Raw genomic sequence first — 17,115 nt, forward strand, 5'->3', positions numbered from 1 at the left:
ACATATATGTTATCTCTTCTTTACCTCTTTCACTGAAATGTCACAGGGGTTTATATTTCTGTGCTCACAGTACTTGTCCAGTCTACTTAAGGCAAACTAAGCAAGGTCAACTTAGGAACTGTAGAATCTCTTCATACAGAAAAGACTATATATGACTCCTATGAAATTCAAAGTAAAAAATTCAGAATTGTTAACACAAAACATACTGGAATTAAAATAAATTCACTTAGGATTTTCTAATTGTGAAAATTTGAATGAGTCCAGTGGAGCTGAATTAGTCTCTTTATGCTGTTCTTGCTTGACTAGTTATTATATGCTTAGTCTGCCTATTAGGTGTTTCAGTACTGAATTCAGAAATTGTTCTTGCAGAGGGTGTTTGTTTCATTATGTTCCCTGCAGTTCCTTGTATTTGAACCTCGTTTTCAATTTACAGAGCACTTATTTAAATCATGGTTCCATTCTGAAGTAGTATTGCAGTCCCTATTTTACAGATAAAGAAATTGAGACCCCTAGAGCCTCAGCAACATGCCAAAGATCACACACCTAGTAAGTGGAAGAGATCATTCTTCAGATCATTCAGTGATACCACTGTGTAGGTGACATATGGAACTAGTGCTTCTTAAGTTATTTTCAGGGCAGAAAACTAGATAACTTCCCTTACTTTGAAGCTTAACAGTTCACTCTTGTAATTTAAACAAGGGATGCTTTGATGGGACATGATAGCTGCATAAACTAAAACATGGGTCCAAGAGCCTGGTGGCACTACTTTCCTTCTGAACCTTTCCTCTCTCTAGAGGTTAATTCAGGCTAGTTCAAGGTGCATCTTATTGCAGTGGTCTTTTATAGGAGGAGAAAGCTAGGGGGTTGTAAACTGGCTCATAATGCTTTGGGCCAGAAACTTCTGCTTATGGTACACTAAGAACTCTAATTATGTGGTTTCTTCTAATAGCAGAAGGACTGCCAAATGTAGGGGAGAACATTGGATATTTAGTAAGTAGAAAGTATCTCTGCCATAATCTTATTTTCTCAGTTCTTTCATTTAGCATGCTTTTTTCATATTCCTAAGTGAACATCTATTTTTTGTTTGTTGGGAAGGCACAGAGTTTGGAGTACCAGAGAAATAGATGACATCCAAGCTCTCAAGGAGCTTACCATATAGTTAGTGAGATAAGACAAATATATTTTTAAAAGAAAATTATACAAGACAGTTTTAAAAGAATTGAATGCTAAGTAGTCTAATAGAAATCATAAACTGAATGGGAATTCAAAAAAGCATGAGATCAGCACGGATAGAATTCCTGGGCAAAGGTTCCTGGAAGAACTGGGTATTATAGGACGCAAGGTCACTCTAGGATTTTCTTCTCTATGTTGTTGGAATTCTATTGACCTTTCCTGTGGGTCTTAATTTTTTGGACTTATAGAATATATTTTATGTGTTTGTGTATGTCATTATTAAACTCTGCAGTGTTTTAAATGTGGAACCACCGATCAGATCAAGTCTCTAAGATCAGGGTGAGGCATGGTGAGTTATTTGCTAGACTCACTTAAATGATTCTTAAATTGATATAGTGTTATGTAGAGTGTTACTGATTGTTGAGGTTAAAACTGCCAACATATTGCATCTGCTACTGATGTGCTGTCATATTTAGGGGAGGTAGTTACCAATTTAAAATACATATTAAAAAGCTTTGTTATTATTAAGGTGCAAAAACACCAAATTTCTCTGGACAACAAGCAATATGTCTTCATTCTCATCAAAAGAGACCATCCTCATTCTGTGGTGAGCACAGTGCTCACTTGGAGTAAACTAGTCGCCTATGGGAGGCTAATTACCTTTTCTAAAGAACTAGGGGACCACGTAGTATCTCCAGAAAGGTAATTTAGTAAATGATGGTCTGGTATTTTGGAAGAGTTAATATGCCACTCTTAGAAACTCCAGTGACTGGATCGTTTCCCATGATAGAGGGAGGAGCACACACTTACCAGGAAACCAGCTATGTTAGATTTCCCTGTTGGAAGACTTGAGAGCCTCATTTTCATTTTAAACCTAGTGGCTTTTCTGAGAATTGGTTGTGGGCCATGTGACATTTCAGATTTGAAGAGTTAGGATGACAGTTTCCCCTTTAGTGAGAGAACACCAAAGGAAAACCTAAAGGTTCCGCCGGGGTTGCTTTGGGTACAGGTTAAAAGATTGCTGCTTCTTAGGGAGGTAGGTTTTCTTATAGTAACTGAAGAACAATCCTGTCCTGTCCCTGCTCTGCAAAGTTGGAGATCCAGAAGAAATACAGCATGGTTTGGAAAACAATTGTAGTCCTTGACCAGCCATTACCTGATGGTTGTGATACTGGTCCTGTCACTTAGGTATGAGCATCCATTTCTTCCTATAACATCTGAAATCCTTCTCAACGCTATGTTCTGTCACTTTGAATAGTGATAGAACTCTGTGTTGCTGCCTACTGTGAGGCAAGGCAGTTAAAAAATACCTGTTGATCAGCTGCCTGGGCTGGTCTTTGTCTAATCGGTTTCTTTTAAAGGCATTGTCCTGTTTTAGGGGGTTGGGATCTGATTCTGAGGTAGAGGGTAAAAAGGTGAGAGCATAATATCAATGCTTTGCTGAAAAGTGGTTGCCACTGACAGCATTCCTAGCCTGCTTGTAATAGGACCCACCCAGGAAGGGGTTGAGACTACATAGGAATTATTTTCTACAGTTGAAAATGAAGATTGGAACCTGTAACACTATAACTTTTCTTAAATAAATATGTCTGTGCATTAAATCATCTTCCCTACGCTTAAACATTTAGTGCCACGGGTTTGACTATCACCTAACAAAGTATGGTTACTCCATGGATTTAACTGAAAAGGAGAAATTAGAGTGAAAAATGACCCTCACATATGTATAGGAGGCACTGAGTACATTTTGGTTAGATTGATTAGATTCAGAAAATACCAGTTCCTTGTGCTAAGTTAGCTGACCACACCCAGTACTTAGCTGCTAGAGTGGGGCAGTGCCAGCATATTTATTCAGTTGCCAAGGCAATGCCAAGTGCTTGTGACCACATGGGAGAATGAGAAGAATGGGCAGCCTGGTGGCTACTCAGATGAGCACATGGACACAGGCCAACCTCTCTATGTGTACCTGGAGGCTAATAGTTCAAGCCTAAGGGAAACTGGTGAAGTACGTGAGTTTTAAGGGGGAAGCCTTCAGCTTTTTTCCTCCCTGGCCATTTTTAAGACTTTGTCTTTCTAAATCTTGTCCCTATCTAAGCAGGAAATTAGCTGGAACCATTTACTTTTTTACTAAATAGATTTGTAACATGCTGACTTATCCATTTTAAGCACTTTAATTTTAGTGTCAAGAGTGCGTTTATGGTAATCCATTTAAAGAATTTTTTAGCTTAGGAAGGTAAATAAGGGCAATATTGGAAGTAAAGCACACAAGAGCATTCTACAGTGTAGGAAAACTGAAAACACCTGAGATGAATGTATTTTAGTTGTTTGGGTATGTCCAAGGAGCTAGAGGAAAAGGAGTGGAGAAAATATTATTTGGGAAGTAGATGTATAGGTGCCTGTTTTTCTTTACATTGTTAGTTTTATGTGCTCTTTTCTGTTGGACATATTTCATGATAATAAAAGGAAAAAGGCACCAATAGTAATTCCACCTTGTCTTAGTATTCAACCTTCAAACATTAGCTTTTCTAGGGTAAAATTACTTTACAGATTCACTAAGGGGTTGATGGCCTCAAAGCTGTTCAGTGTGGTGTACAGAGCTACCTTTTGGCCTTGCTGACTTTTCCTAGGTGAATCTCAGGTGATCTACCTTGCCTATGTATCTCCTGGCTTTCCCACATTCCTCTTCCTCATCCCATGTTAAAAACCAAAAACAACCCAAACACCCTTTTGTCTTTTCTGTTCCTCTCTATTTCTCTGCTTTAAAGTCCCCAAAGTCCCTTCATACTATGTGACACCCTGTTCTGAGTTTCCTTCTTCCTTCCCTATGGTAATCCTGTTGTTGCCTGGAGAGACAGACAGTTCTCATCTTCCTGTCCCCAAATTTCCACTGCACCAGAAAGACCAGGAGCTGAAGTGAGGGCTGGGGAGATGCAGTGGCTGAACATATTTTTTTTATTTTATGGAAAAAGGGTAAAACAAAAATGCACAACAAAATCATAAGAGAATAACAATAGGTAATACATTTCATGTTGTTATCTTTAAATTAGTTGCTCAGGGTACAAGATATGGGCATAAAGATTTCTCCAGTTGATATTAGCATGAACCTTCATTTTTAATGACCTAAGAGACACTAATAATATAACTGACACGCTTTTTTCCCTTTTCCCTACTGTCCTTTCCCCTTTCTCCCATTCTAGCTCCTTTTTCCTTTTAAAAAAATTCTTCTCGTTTCACAATATCTATTGTACATTTTAGAATTTATTTATTCTTTCAATTTCTCACACCAGGGAGACAATATGATGTTTACACATGTGAGTCTGATTTATTTCACTTATAAGTATGGTCTCAAGTTGTATCATTTACCAATAAAAGTCTCCAGTTTATCCTTTATGGCTGAGTAGTACTCCATTGTATAAAAATGCCACATTTTTTTTTTTATCCATGCCTTAGTTGATGGACATTTGGGTTGTTTCCAAGATTTAGCTATTACAAATTGTGCTGCTATAAAGATGGGTGCACATATATTGCTGTGGTATATTTTTAATTCTTCTGGGATGATACCCAGAAGGGGAATAGCTGGGTCAAGTGGGACCTCTAATCCTAGCTTTTTGAGGAATCTCCACACTGATTTCCACAGTGGTTGCACCAGTCTACACTCCCACCAACAGTGGAGTAGGGTTCCTTTTTCCTCATAGCCCATCCAGTATTTGTTATTGGTTGATTTCTTGATGGCAGCCATTCTTTCTGGGGTAGGGTGAGATGGAATCTCAGTGTTGTTGGTTTTTTGTTTTGTTTTTTTAGTACCGGGAATCGAACTCAGGGCCTCATGTTTACCAGGCAGGCACTGTGCTGCTGAGCTATCTTCCTGGCTGGAATCTCAATGTTGTTTGCATCTCTTGAATGACCATTGATGTTGAACATTTTCTCATGTATTTATTTGCCATTTATATTTCTTCATCTGAGAAGTGTATATTCACCTCAGATGCCTATTTTTGGGTTGGGTCTTTGAATTTGGGGGGGAGTCTAATTTTTTTCAATTCTTTATATGTTCTAGGTAGAAGTCCTTTGTCTGAGGGACAATTGGCTAAAATTTTTTTTCCACTCTGTGGGTTGTCTTTTCACTTTGTTGGTGATTTGTTTTGCTGTGCAAAAGCTTTCTAATAAGATGAGATACTACTTGTTGATTTTTTAAAAACTATTTTCCATACAGTTTGGGTTTTGTTCATGTAGTCTCTGCCTACACCTATGTCTTCAATATTTCTACTTACTTTCTCTCCCAGTAGATTTAGTGCTTGTGTTTTAATATTTAGATCTTTGATTCCTTTTGACTTTAGTTTAGTGTGTGGTGATAGACATGGGTCTAGTTTTAGTCTTTGGCACTATTTATTAAAGAGGCTATCTTTCTCCCAGTGGACTTGTTTGGCCCTTTGTCAAAGAGAAGGTGGCTGAGTGTGTTTGTAGTTGTGTCTGCATATTCTAATCTGTTCCACTGGTCCTCATATTTGTTTTTTGCCAGTACCATGCTGGTTTTATCTCAGTAGCTTGAACAATGTTGTTCAAGTACTCTTTATGTCATTGTGTGGGAGAAAGCGTGAAAATGGGCCTTCGTGGGAGTATAACATAGAAAAATCTGCCTGGAACATAGGGTTGGGTTGAATTAATGAATCCCAAGTTTGGGAAGAATCAGATCCAGGACTTCTGTCTCAGTTTGTGTTTATTGATGATTAGATGAGCTACTTCCTGGCCTGAATGCATATGTTGCACAAGATGGCAAGAAATAATGTGTTGAATAAATGCTACTAGGATGGTGTGAGGGAAATGTAATAATGACTTTGATTTTGGGTATCAGAAAAATGTGAGAGTGATAAAATAATTTGCTGTGTAAAAATCATATTGTTGGGGCTGGGGATCTAGCTCAGCAGCACAGTGCCTGCCGGGCAAGCACAAGGTCATGAGTTCGATTCCTGGTACTGGAAAACAAAACAAAACAAAAAAACACATATAGTTGTGAACTGCTTACTTGAGGAATAGTAAAATTTATATGTAAAATAGAATGCTTTCAAATGGGCTTTGAGTTCTATTTTGTAAACTCTACTGTAAGGTAGGTAGGATGTATCAGTGTAGGAAGGGACATAATTAGTCTTCTAAACTTACTGTTGCTGGTTAAATTATTCACACAAATGATAGACTGATCATTTGGCATAGCATAGACATCTCCAAGAGACAGAAAATGTACCATGTGCTATAGGATCTTATTTCTTCTAAAACATTCTTATATCAAACTGAAGTCACCTGCCTTTTGGCTTATCCTTGATGTCCTACAAAATGGGTCAACATCCTTTATTAATTGACATTTCCCCCATGTTTAGGAGACAGCTTTTCTGTTCTCTGTCCTGTCCTAAAATCTATGAAAAGGTAAGGGGCTGGGTGCCAACGTTACTCAAGACATCAAAAAACGTGTTTAGTCATCCCTGTTAAATAGAAGACAGTATTATTTGAGACAGTTTGGATTTGAGATAGTTCCAAAACTCATGTGCTCATGGCCTGGTTTGCCGGCCTTTTGAGAGGTGAGAGGATCACGAGGATTCTATTTGAATCAGGTTTGAACCTGATTTGAACCATTGATGAAATCATAATTTGATGGTTCTATTGGGAAGTGATGGAAATAAGAAGGGGTCCTAGTTGAAAGGGAGTGGATGTTAGGGTGTCACAGTGAGGACTATTGTCTGGTCCTCAGTCCCTGCTTCTCTGGATGTCTTTGGCTTTTTCTCTCTTCTTGTCTCTTGTCTCTGTCCCTTCCTCCTTCCTTGATGCCAGAAAGTGAGCAGCTTTGCTCCCTCATGAACTTCTGCCTTGATGTTCTGCCCCACTTCAGGCCCACAACAATGGAACCAACCAACTGTGAACCGAAACCTATCAAACCAGTCCAAATAAACCTGTCTTCTTTTAAGTTGTTTTTATCAAGTATTTGGTCACAGTGATGAAAAGCTGATTAATATATTTTGTCTGCAAGGAGCATCAGGGTATCTGGACCCTTTTTCCTATCTTGTTATTTGGAGAAGTTATTCTTAAATCGAGATTTTTCAATCTTGGGGGATGGGGCTTAGGAATCTCATTTTAATAAGTTCCAGCTGGCTTAAACCACCAGTGGTACATACAGGCCTGTTCCAATGGGCAGCTTGTACCACTGGTGGTACAAACAGAGCTAATCACGTTTATCCATCTTTTTACTAATGAATTAGTAAAAAGCTGCTCAGTGCGACAGGTATGCACATACTACAGGTGGTTCAAGTCTCCCGACAGTGAGACATACGAATTATGGTCCCATCATGAACGTATTAAAGCTTGAGAACCACTAATTCAATCACTGATGCTGTCCAGGTATATTAAGTATAATTGATGCTAATCTCAGAAATGGGCCAAATCTGGAAAGCAGTGCTGAGAATTTCTGGTTGCTCAGCTAACAGCCTTGGAACAACCTTGAGTCTGTTTCTGACTGAATATTAACATCAATCCCTATCTACAATGCTGTTCTCATTTACAAGCTCTTGCTTTTATCTTCTTTCACAGGTGTACCCACAACTTCCCCCTCCAATGTATAATTTGAGTTTGTCTCTACATCCTCAGCCCACTCAGGTTGCTGTTTATATAGGGAAGTTACCATTTTCATTGTTCAGGCTTTAAGAAAATGATTCTATGTCAGTCCTTCAGAGTTCACTACTCTTCAGCCTTTTTATATATAAATGTTAATGCAACTCAACACTACAAAAACTCACTTAGAAAATTCTTCCATCTGATTATTTTTGTTTCCTTCCAATTCTTATATATGTACCTAAGTTTTAAATATTTGTGCTCAAAACATAGATGATATTTTGTAATTTGTAATTTTCCATATTATTTTGTATTTTTATATGCATAATTTCATGGCTAGCATTTACTTAAAGCTTTTTCTGATTACGAAAATGTTACCTATTAGAAAAGTTGTTAAGTATAAAGTATATTTGAATGTTTGACTCCATAGCACCTTGCCCAGAGTTAAGCACTATTGAGATTGAATATATCCGTATGTATGCAGGAAAATTATTTAAGTTAAATAAATTCAATCTCTCAGTCACAATAGTCACATTTTAAGTGCTCAAACTCCCCATCGTGGCCATTGTCTACCATATTTGGGTAGTATTGCAGGAAGTTTTATTGGACAGTGCTGACTCAAAGCATTCTCAGTTAGGAAGATATGGAATCAAATTGCTGAGCTTCTTGGGACTTCACACTGGGCTTCAGCTGTGGAATGAACAATGAACAATGTTATGGGATACTGAGAACGTTTGAGGAAATGTTTGAAAGTTGGAGCTTATCTAGCCATGAGATTTCTAGGTAGATTTTAAAGTAAAAATTTGTAGGTAGTAGGGGAGACATGAGGTAGAAGGTTTTAACTACCAAGAGTATAGAATGAAAGGAATGTGCATGTCATGACTAGTTTTTCTGTACTTATATACCACTGTTCAAGTCCACACTTCAGTGATTTTCTGTCAGTAGTAACCAAAGAAGGCTTTTAGTGTAAGGTTTTAAATGTATCTGTACATAAATGTTGGGGCCATTCCTTGGTCATTTATAGCAGGCAATTAGGGATGTGGTAAGGAGTGAAAGGGCAAAGCAACTATTATGTGAGAGACATATGTGTGTCTATAACACACATACATGTACACATAGTAAGATTTTCCTCCAGTAGTGTCTTAGTTGCTTTAGGAAAACAACTGTCCTACCAATTCAGTGTGTGAAATATACACATGAAACAAGCCTGATATTGTCCAAGCCTGATATGAAATTAGCCTCACATTTTCCCCAGAGCATTCCTGGTTCCCTGCAGATCTTGAAATAGGTTATACATCAAAACCCTGTGGAATGGGTCAGATATGCTGCTGCATTCATTATAATGCAGATCATGGTTGTGGATTCGGTATGCAGATGTGTATAGAAAGCCTGCAGATGTGCACAAAGAAAAAGCTGTTGAAAAGGTTTGAATACATTGCACTGGTGCCAGGCATATTTATCATAGGCTGGTTACTGAGAATGCAGATGGATTTGTTTCATTATCTGTGCAATACAAAATATGTAATGAGCAGTGACTAAATTGATCAAGGTATCTCATCTTTGGCCAATAGGAGTTCTTTACGTTGGCCTGTATATTCTTTTGATTAAACCATAGGGAACACTGATCATTAAAAATGCACATCAAAACCACAGTGAGATAATACCTAATACCTATTAGGATGGTAAATATAAAAAATAAAAAAGAACCAGTGTTGGGAAAGATATGGAGAAATTGTGATCCTTGTTTATTGCTTGTAAGAATGTAAGTATTGCAGCCACTATGAAAAATAGTATGGTGGTTCCTTAAGAAATTACAAGTAAAATTACTATATGATCCAGCAACTCCACATCTGGTTATGTACTCAAAGGCAGTGAAAATGAGAACTTGATGAGGTATTTATACACCCACATTTATAGCATCATTATTTACAATAGCCAAAATGGAGAAGAAACCCAAGTGTCCATGAATGGCTGAATGGATAAACCAAATGCATATAGTGGAATATTACTTAGCCTAAAGAAGAAAATTCTGATGCAGGATATATCACGGGTAAACCTTGAAGACATTGCACTCTAAATTAAATAAGCCAGTGACAAAAGGACAAGCATTTTGATACCACTCATGTGATACACCTACCTACAAGGTAGAATAGTCAAATTCATAGAGACAGAAAGGGAATGGTGGTACCCAAGGGTTAGGAGGAGAATGGAGAATTATTGTTTAATAGGTATGGAATTTAAGTTTTGCAAGGTGAAAATAACTCTGTGTATAGATGCCTCTGAACTATACACTTAAAAGTGGGTAGAGTGGTAAATTTTGTTTTATGTGTATTTAATCACAGCTTTTAAAAATAGGAATATCAGGAAGATTCCTATGGTAAAAGCTATATCAGAATATTTAAGAGAGAATGGAAGGCATGACATTGGAAAACCTAAATGTAGGCAGTTATTCAAAAATTTAAAATATATAGGAAATCAACAGACTATTCAAAAATCCATTTACATACCACTTTAAATATACTTTTTATATATTTTCTTCATGTATGTATATTTTAGTAAAGAAATTTATATTAAAAATCCATAGGGAGTGTTTTCCCTTTTGTTATAAGACAGTTTACATTAGTTTGAATCAAATATGTGGAATATCAGGTCTAGACTAATCATATCGAACAGTTAATACTTTGAAAGAAGACACAGGGTCCAGGAGCTTGTGTTTGCTGAAGGTATATAGTGGAGAAGCTGGGAGATTACCTATGCAGTCTGATGCCCTCTCTTTGCATCTAGTGCCTTCTAGGGGATCCCTTGAGAACTGGTTCTATCTTGATTTCCCTCTTTCCTCATGATTTAGCTACCTTTACCTACCAGTCTTATAATATGGGAATAATAATTAATTCCTATTCTCCCCTCTTCTGTTTAACATCTAAGAATTTACCTTGTAGCATTTATCTCACATTTCTGTTTCCTCACTTTACAGTGCTGTAATTGATCATTCATTTGTTTCCAGTGCTGACAGCCATAACCTTCATTGTTGAGCTCTCTATTGAGTTTTGGTCTACTAGTTCCATCTGCTGATTAATATTGCTCTTTATTCAGATCCTTACTTCCTCTTGTTCATCCCTCCGACCTTCCTGGTTTTCTCTTTAAGTGTACTACTGCTTGGCTTGGCTTAATATATCCTTCTATTCCTATTTCTGTCTTAGTAAAAAACTTTTCCGTTGCTTCACAGAAGCCACAGTTTGGTAATATGTGACATGCAAAGTTTTATTTTAGGGGAAGTTTTTGGAGAAGTTTTTGTTTATGTGTTTGTTTGGTTTTAGGAGAAGTTTTAGGAGAAGTTTTTGTTAATGTGTTCGTTTTGTTTTGTGGTGCTGGAGATTGAGCCCAGGGCCTTTGCACTGAATTATATCCTTTTTTATTTGGGGACAGAGTCTTGCTAAGTTACCCAGGTGGGACTCAAACTTGTGATCCTCCTGCCTTACCCTCCCAGAGTGCTGCGAGACAGGTGTGTGCCACACCTGGATCAAAGTACATTTTGAAATTTTGTTTTAAATTTGAATGTTTTGGGGTAAAGCCATGCCTGTATAACTGTTACTGCTTTTATTTACCTCACTCACCCCACTCATTTACATTTCCCATTTGTTCTTGTAGACATTGTTTAATTTGCCACCTCTGCTGATATTCCAGAGCATGGTATTCAATGCTCTGGATATTGTCTGCACTCCATTTCCTCAATTTTATTTCCTACTACTCCCCCATAGGAAACCTTGTCCATTTTCTTATCATAGTTCTCCTTTTCTTCCCTCTGACACTTTTCCAAATACCTTGAAAATAAACTACTCTCACATTTATGACCAATTTCTCACATTGTGTATGACCATTTTCTGGCACTGTGTGGATGAATTCATTTTTTTGGCATTGGGTAGAAAAAATTTGTCTTAGAGGAACACGTAGGCTATGGAAGAGATTAGTGTGTAAACAGCTACTTTTAATAGTACATTTTTAAAAAAGAGCAGCTATAGACATAGTAAGCTCTGCTTGGGCAGGAATGATTGGATTCTGCCTGAGAAGACTGCATCTTTTCTCTTTCCCTGTTTGTTTCAAATCATTGACTTCTTTGTGCTTTGACTATACCATTTCTTAATGAACTTTAAAAAGGTTCCTTATCTTTCCAAAACTAGATGACAATCTCCTGGAGAACAGTGATCATATTTGAATTTTATATATCTATATCCTTTCCTGCTCATACTGGAAACTCCAAGTTTTTGTTTAAAGTATGAAAATCAAGGTTTTCGATGATGAGAAATAGAAAATTATCTTGCTGTTTTAAGCAAAAATGTTTATTGGAAGGATAATGGAGACACAGAAATGACAGGAGTTCTAAGGAGTAGACTTGGAGAAGAGACAAGAACCAAGGGCCCCCTAGGGTAGGCAGGTATGATAGTTAACTGATTGTGTCAATTTGAGGAGGAAATGCCCATATGAGTTGGATTAGCATAGCTCTGGTGTGGTTGAAGGGATTTATTGAAATCAGAAGACCCATGCCAGTAGCACCAACCATTAGGCTTGCTGCCTGAGTGGAACAAAAGGGAAACGAAGAAGAAAGGCTCATTTCTGTTTCTTCCACTTCTTTCAGGGAGCTCCAGTCTTCACCTTCACTTTGGATATTGTCTCCTGGATTCTAGCTCATATCTTTTAGCTTCCTGATATGGACTTGCATGGAACTCTACAGTGAGCTCCAGGCTGTTGACCTTTTGATCTTTCAGATCTCCAGTACACACAGCCCTTTTACACTCTTCCATGCCTGACTCTGAGGTGGGCATTGTAAACCCAGCCAGCTGCTGTCATCTCTGGAAACTGTCCTTATCACTGCCTTCCTCCATAAATTGGTATATGTGAGCCTTTGCCTTGGGTCATTTTCTCAGACTTCAGAGTTCCAGGCAGCTCTGCCTTTCAGGGAGTAGACAAAGGAAGGATCTGTCCTCTGTGGGCTCCAGGAGCAAAGCTTCTCACAATATCATACACAGAACAGACTCTACCAGATAGGAAGAGGATCTGATTCTGGATTAACCCCCTCCACTGCAATGTGGAGAAGGGAATCAGCAACACATATCCATTACTAATGAATTAAGAATTTATGTAACTTTTATTTTGGGGAATCTGGAGAGAAGATATGGCAGAGAAGTGATTTATGATGAAAATCCTTGGCATGTAGGGTGGTAGGGAGAAAAAAGTACAAGTTTTGAAACTAGGGCAAACCATGGTACCCCAACGTGTGTATTTACACAGGGGAAGTAGGAGGTTAGACATGTAGGAGGGGGATCCTAAGAATAATCCTTATTAAGAGGTGTGTTATGGTTTGAATGTGGCCCTACTTTCTTGTGTTAGAAACTTAACCTCTAATGGTGTTTGAAAAGAAGGGACTTTTGGGAGCTGACTGGGTTAAAGAACTCTGCCCTCAGAAATGGATTAATCTATTCATGGATTAATGAATTAGTGGATTAATGGGTTATCGAGAGAGTGCCTTTGTTACCAAAGAAACCTCTCTTGGCCTTGCTTGCTTCATCTCAACACATCTGCCCATAAGAAGACCTTCACCAGAGAAGATGCTGGCACTATGCTCTTGGACTGCCCAGACTCCAGAATTTATAAATTAACATGGATTATACAGAAAGAAGGCTTACCGCTTACATTTTATAGCATTAGCGTTTTCCATTCTTTACCAAATGCCGAAGACTCTTTATTCTCCACTCCTCCTGCCATGGCACCCTATGTTTTGGAACAGTGCATCACATAGCATTTATGAAATAAACAAGTTCTTCATTTGGAGAGCAATCAAGGATATCTACCTCTAGCTGGCTATCTGTGTATCAATATTAAGAGCTTCTGATTTGCAAGACGGTTGTAACTCTGTGGAGTTACAATGGAGTTAAACAATGATCTTGCAAATCAGAAGCAAATACTGAATGGAATATACATGACTTGGAGCCTGAGCATTATTCACTGAACCTAGCTCTTTCCTGTACCTCCCAATTCTGACTTCTACTGTATGGGTTCTATTCTCAGGCATGTTCTTCCCTAGATGCAGCAGCTCCTGTTTGCATTTTTCCAGGTTTCATTACCATGGAAAAGGGGGTCTTTTCCCCCGGGATTCACAGCAAGTATTTCACTGAACCCCATTGGCTGTGTCTGAGGTGTGTGATTATCTTGTATCTTGTACATGTGACTATGACCAGGGAAGTGATGCACTGATTGTTTTGGCTCTGGCCAATAAGTCTAGGCCTGAAGCTCCATCCAGATATATGGACTAAGAACTGGGGAGGAACACTGTGCAGAGGCAACTTGGGATATCATTATCAAAAGGAGGAATGGATGTATGGTAGCCCAATACCAGATTCTGAACATTAGCATTTGATGTGTCCTGGATGTTTCCTCTTTGCTAGGTACTGGACTAGATTTTTTTACAAATATATTTTCACTTAATTTTGTTCTTAAAATGTCCTGTGAGAGTTATTTCTTTGTCTGTTCTATAATTGAGAAGATGATCAAAGAGAGGTTTAAGTTATTGCTTAATTTCATACCAGTCAGTGGTTAATTGTTGGAGCCAGGATTCTAGCTAAAGTATTTCTGAATCCAAGTGTAGTACATCTCCCATCACCTCTTCTTTGGTATTCAGAAAATACCTGATCAATAGCTGCAGCATCACTGGAAAATGATTGTAGTCTAAGCAATTATTTTGAAGTTTGAGGCACTCATTTGGGTGTGTTTCTAAAATGATGAATTTACATTATTTTAAGTTTATTACTTGTTTAGGTTCACGTGGGATTCATCTGTTCATTCCATAAATATTTGCTAAGTGCCTTATACAAACCAGATGCTGTTCTATTAACCAAGGGTGAAGCAGTGAATGAAACAACTCCCCTTCTCAAGGAGCTTACATTCTAGTGTAGACCAACAGTAGGTGGCTTATAATACTGGCTGGGAGGCTTCCCTTTTAATTTAGGTTATTGAGGGGGCTCAAGCCTTCTAAACATGTGCTGGCATAGGCAGACCATGAAGTGTCATTCATGGTTCGCCCAGCAGCCACTCTGATTACCTAATCATTGAGGCCAAATGTAGATCAGGGCCAGAAATGAGGGCAAAAACTAAATGACTTAATGCAAATCAGATAAGCAATAAAAGAAAGCCAAATGAATGGAATGCTCATTAATGTTCAAAACACCTTTCCTTCAATTTTATGGATTATTTTTAGAAAGAATTTCTCCCCATCTTCCCTCAATCACGACCTTCCCTCCATGCACCCAGAATTGGAGAATCTTTAGAGCACTGTTATCAAGGGGTGATCTGCAGATATCTGTGGTCCTCTTTCAGGAGTCTGGAGGCAAAAATCATTTTCATAATAAGACAAAATTTTTTTTTTTTACTTTGTTGACATTTGCTCTGATGATGCAAAAGCAATAGTGGATAAAACTCATGTTTTAGAGTGAGTCACTATTATGGCCTCAAACTCTGCTCATAGTAATTTTATTTCTGCTCATAATTTAAAAAAAATTGTCATCTATAGCTCAGCAGTACAGTGCCTGCCTGAGAGTGCAAGGTCCTGTGTTCAATTTCTGGTACATTTAAGACCAGTTTTGATGAAACAATAAAAATAGTTTTTCAAAATCTCAACCCTTTTGCAAACATCGTTTTGATGTTCTGGGTGACAAAAGAGAAGCATGCGGAGAGCACACTCGTTTGTGTCCCAGAGTGCTGCTACATGAGCTGAACTCTGGTGCGATGGAGCCCTGCGCTGACCGAGCTGCTTTCTTCATGAACACTGTTTGTACTTGGAAGGACAGGTGACAGACGATGGTAGTTCAAAGTTGAATGTTTGGCAGACATCTTTTAAAAAATGAGCAAAATGATCTTCCAAGGAAAACAACTGACAGTGTTTATTGCTAATACTAAAATTTAAACTCTCAGGTAAAAATCAGAAATTTGGAACATTTGTATGAGCTCCTGTGACCCTAAAAGTATCCCAATATTTAAAGACTTTTCTGATGAGATTGGTAGTCATTTTAGTGAATTTGATTTTTAAAATATTATGTAATGAAATGTGTTAACATTTGAATAAGTCAGTAAACTTTCTCACATAACCAATATGTGATAGTATAAAATCATGCACAGTTAGATGATCTGTTCAAAGTGCAAGGTAGGGGTTGGAAGCATATCTCAATGGTAGAATGCCAGCCTGGCATGTTTGAGGCACTGCATTCAATGCCCAGAATTCCCCTCCCCACAAAAGTGAAAATAAACAAATATATTTAATGTAGGAAAGTATGAATATTTCAATGATATGGGTTCAAGTCCAATGTTGCAACTAACTTCTAAGAAACTTCATACATTTTGGCTTAGTGGTATTTTACCTTTTTTTTCTTTTTATTGAGACAAGGTCTCTGTATGTAGTTCAAGCTGGCTTTGAACTCACTATGTAGCCCAGGCTGGCCTTGAACTTGAAGCAGTTCTCCTGCCTCAGCCTCCCAAGTGCTGGGATTACAGGTGTGCAACACCACACCCTGCTCATTTTAGTTTATTATTAAAGTGGAACACCCCTAGTTATCCAAATAACCTGTTTTTTTAATGACAAATATTCAGAGAGCTGGATTTTCTTTATTTGCTTCAGCAAAACAACATATCATGACAAATTGAAGACAGGCTAATATGAGACCTCAGCTGTCTTCTAATTAAATTTCTTTTGGGGAGGGTGAGGAATAGGTTTGGTTTTTTATTTATTTATTTATTTAGTTGTTTTCATTTTTTTGAGACAAGGCCTTGCTGTGCAGTTTAGGTTGGCCTTAAACTGGCTGAGATCCTCCTGTCTTAGCTTCCTGAGTGCTGGGGTTACAGGCATGCAGCTTAATACAGTTATTTTTAATAAAATATCTTACATTAACATGCAATAGGATTATTTTAATTGTTTTAAAATGAATTGATAAGTAAATACTTTTGAGTACTATCAGTTTTAATTTCTAATACTATAAATACATACTGATATAAGCTATAAACAAAAACTCTTTGAAGTTCTCCATAATTTTTATTTTGTTTTGTTTATTACGACAGGGTTCCAGTAGGTAGCAGAGGCTGGTCTTGAACTCACATTCTCCTGTCTCGGTCTCTGGAGTGCTGGGTTTATAGGCAGTGCCACTGTGTCTGGCTGGGGTCCTCAGTAAGTTTCAGGGAACAAGAAAATTTGAGAGCTCCTCAAATTGAGAAACATTACCTGCAAAACTCTTTCCTTCCAAGGATCAAAAGGTGTATCTCTATTCTTTACTTTTCCTGCAATGTGAACCTAGCCAAAGAGTTCCCCACAGAAGC

General features: G+C 37.9%; 1 protein-coding gene across 1 annotated transcript in view; it reads left to right on the forward strand.

The window, feature by feature from the left end:
* The first annotated feature begins 3,089 nt into the window (after positions 1 to 3,089).
* Positions 3,090 to 17,115, forward strand: part of Wdr41 (WD repeat domain 41) — a 144,768-nt gene continuing 130,742 nt past the window's right edge. The window contains exon 1 of the mRNA XM_013514857.1: positions 3,090 to 3,175. Within this exon, the coding sequence (XP_013370311.1) occupies positions 3,107 to 3,175 (69 nt within the window). The 5' untranslated portion in view covers positions 3,090 to 3,106. The remainder of the gene's footprint in view (positions 3,176 to 17,115) is intronic.

Source organism: Chinchilla lanigera, unplaced genomic scaffold, assembly GCF_000276665.1.
Source record: "Chinchilla lanigera isolate Chin_1 unplaced genomic scaffold, ChiLan1.0 scaffold00024, whole genome shotgun sequence".
NCBI classification, from domain to species: domain Eukaryota; kingdom Metazoa; phylum Chordata; class Mammalia; order Rodentia; family Chinchillidae; genus Chinchilla; species Chinchilla lanigera.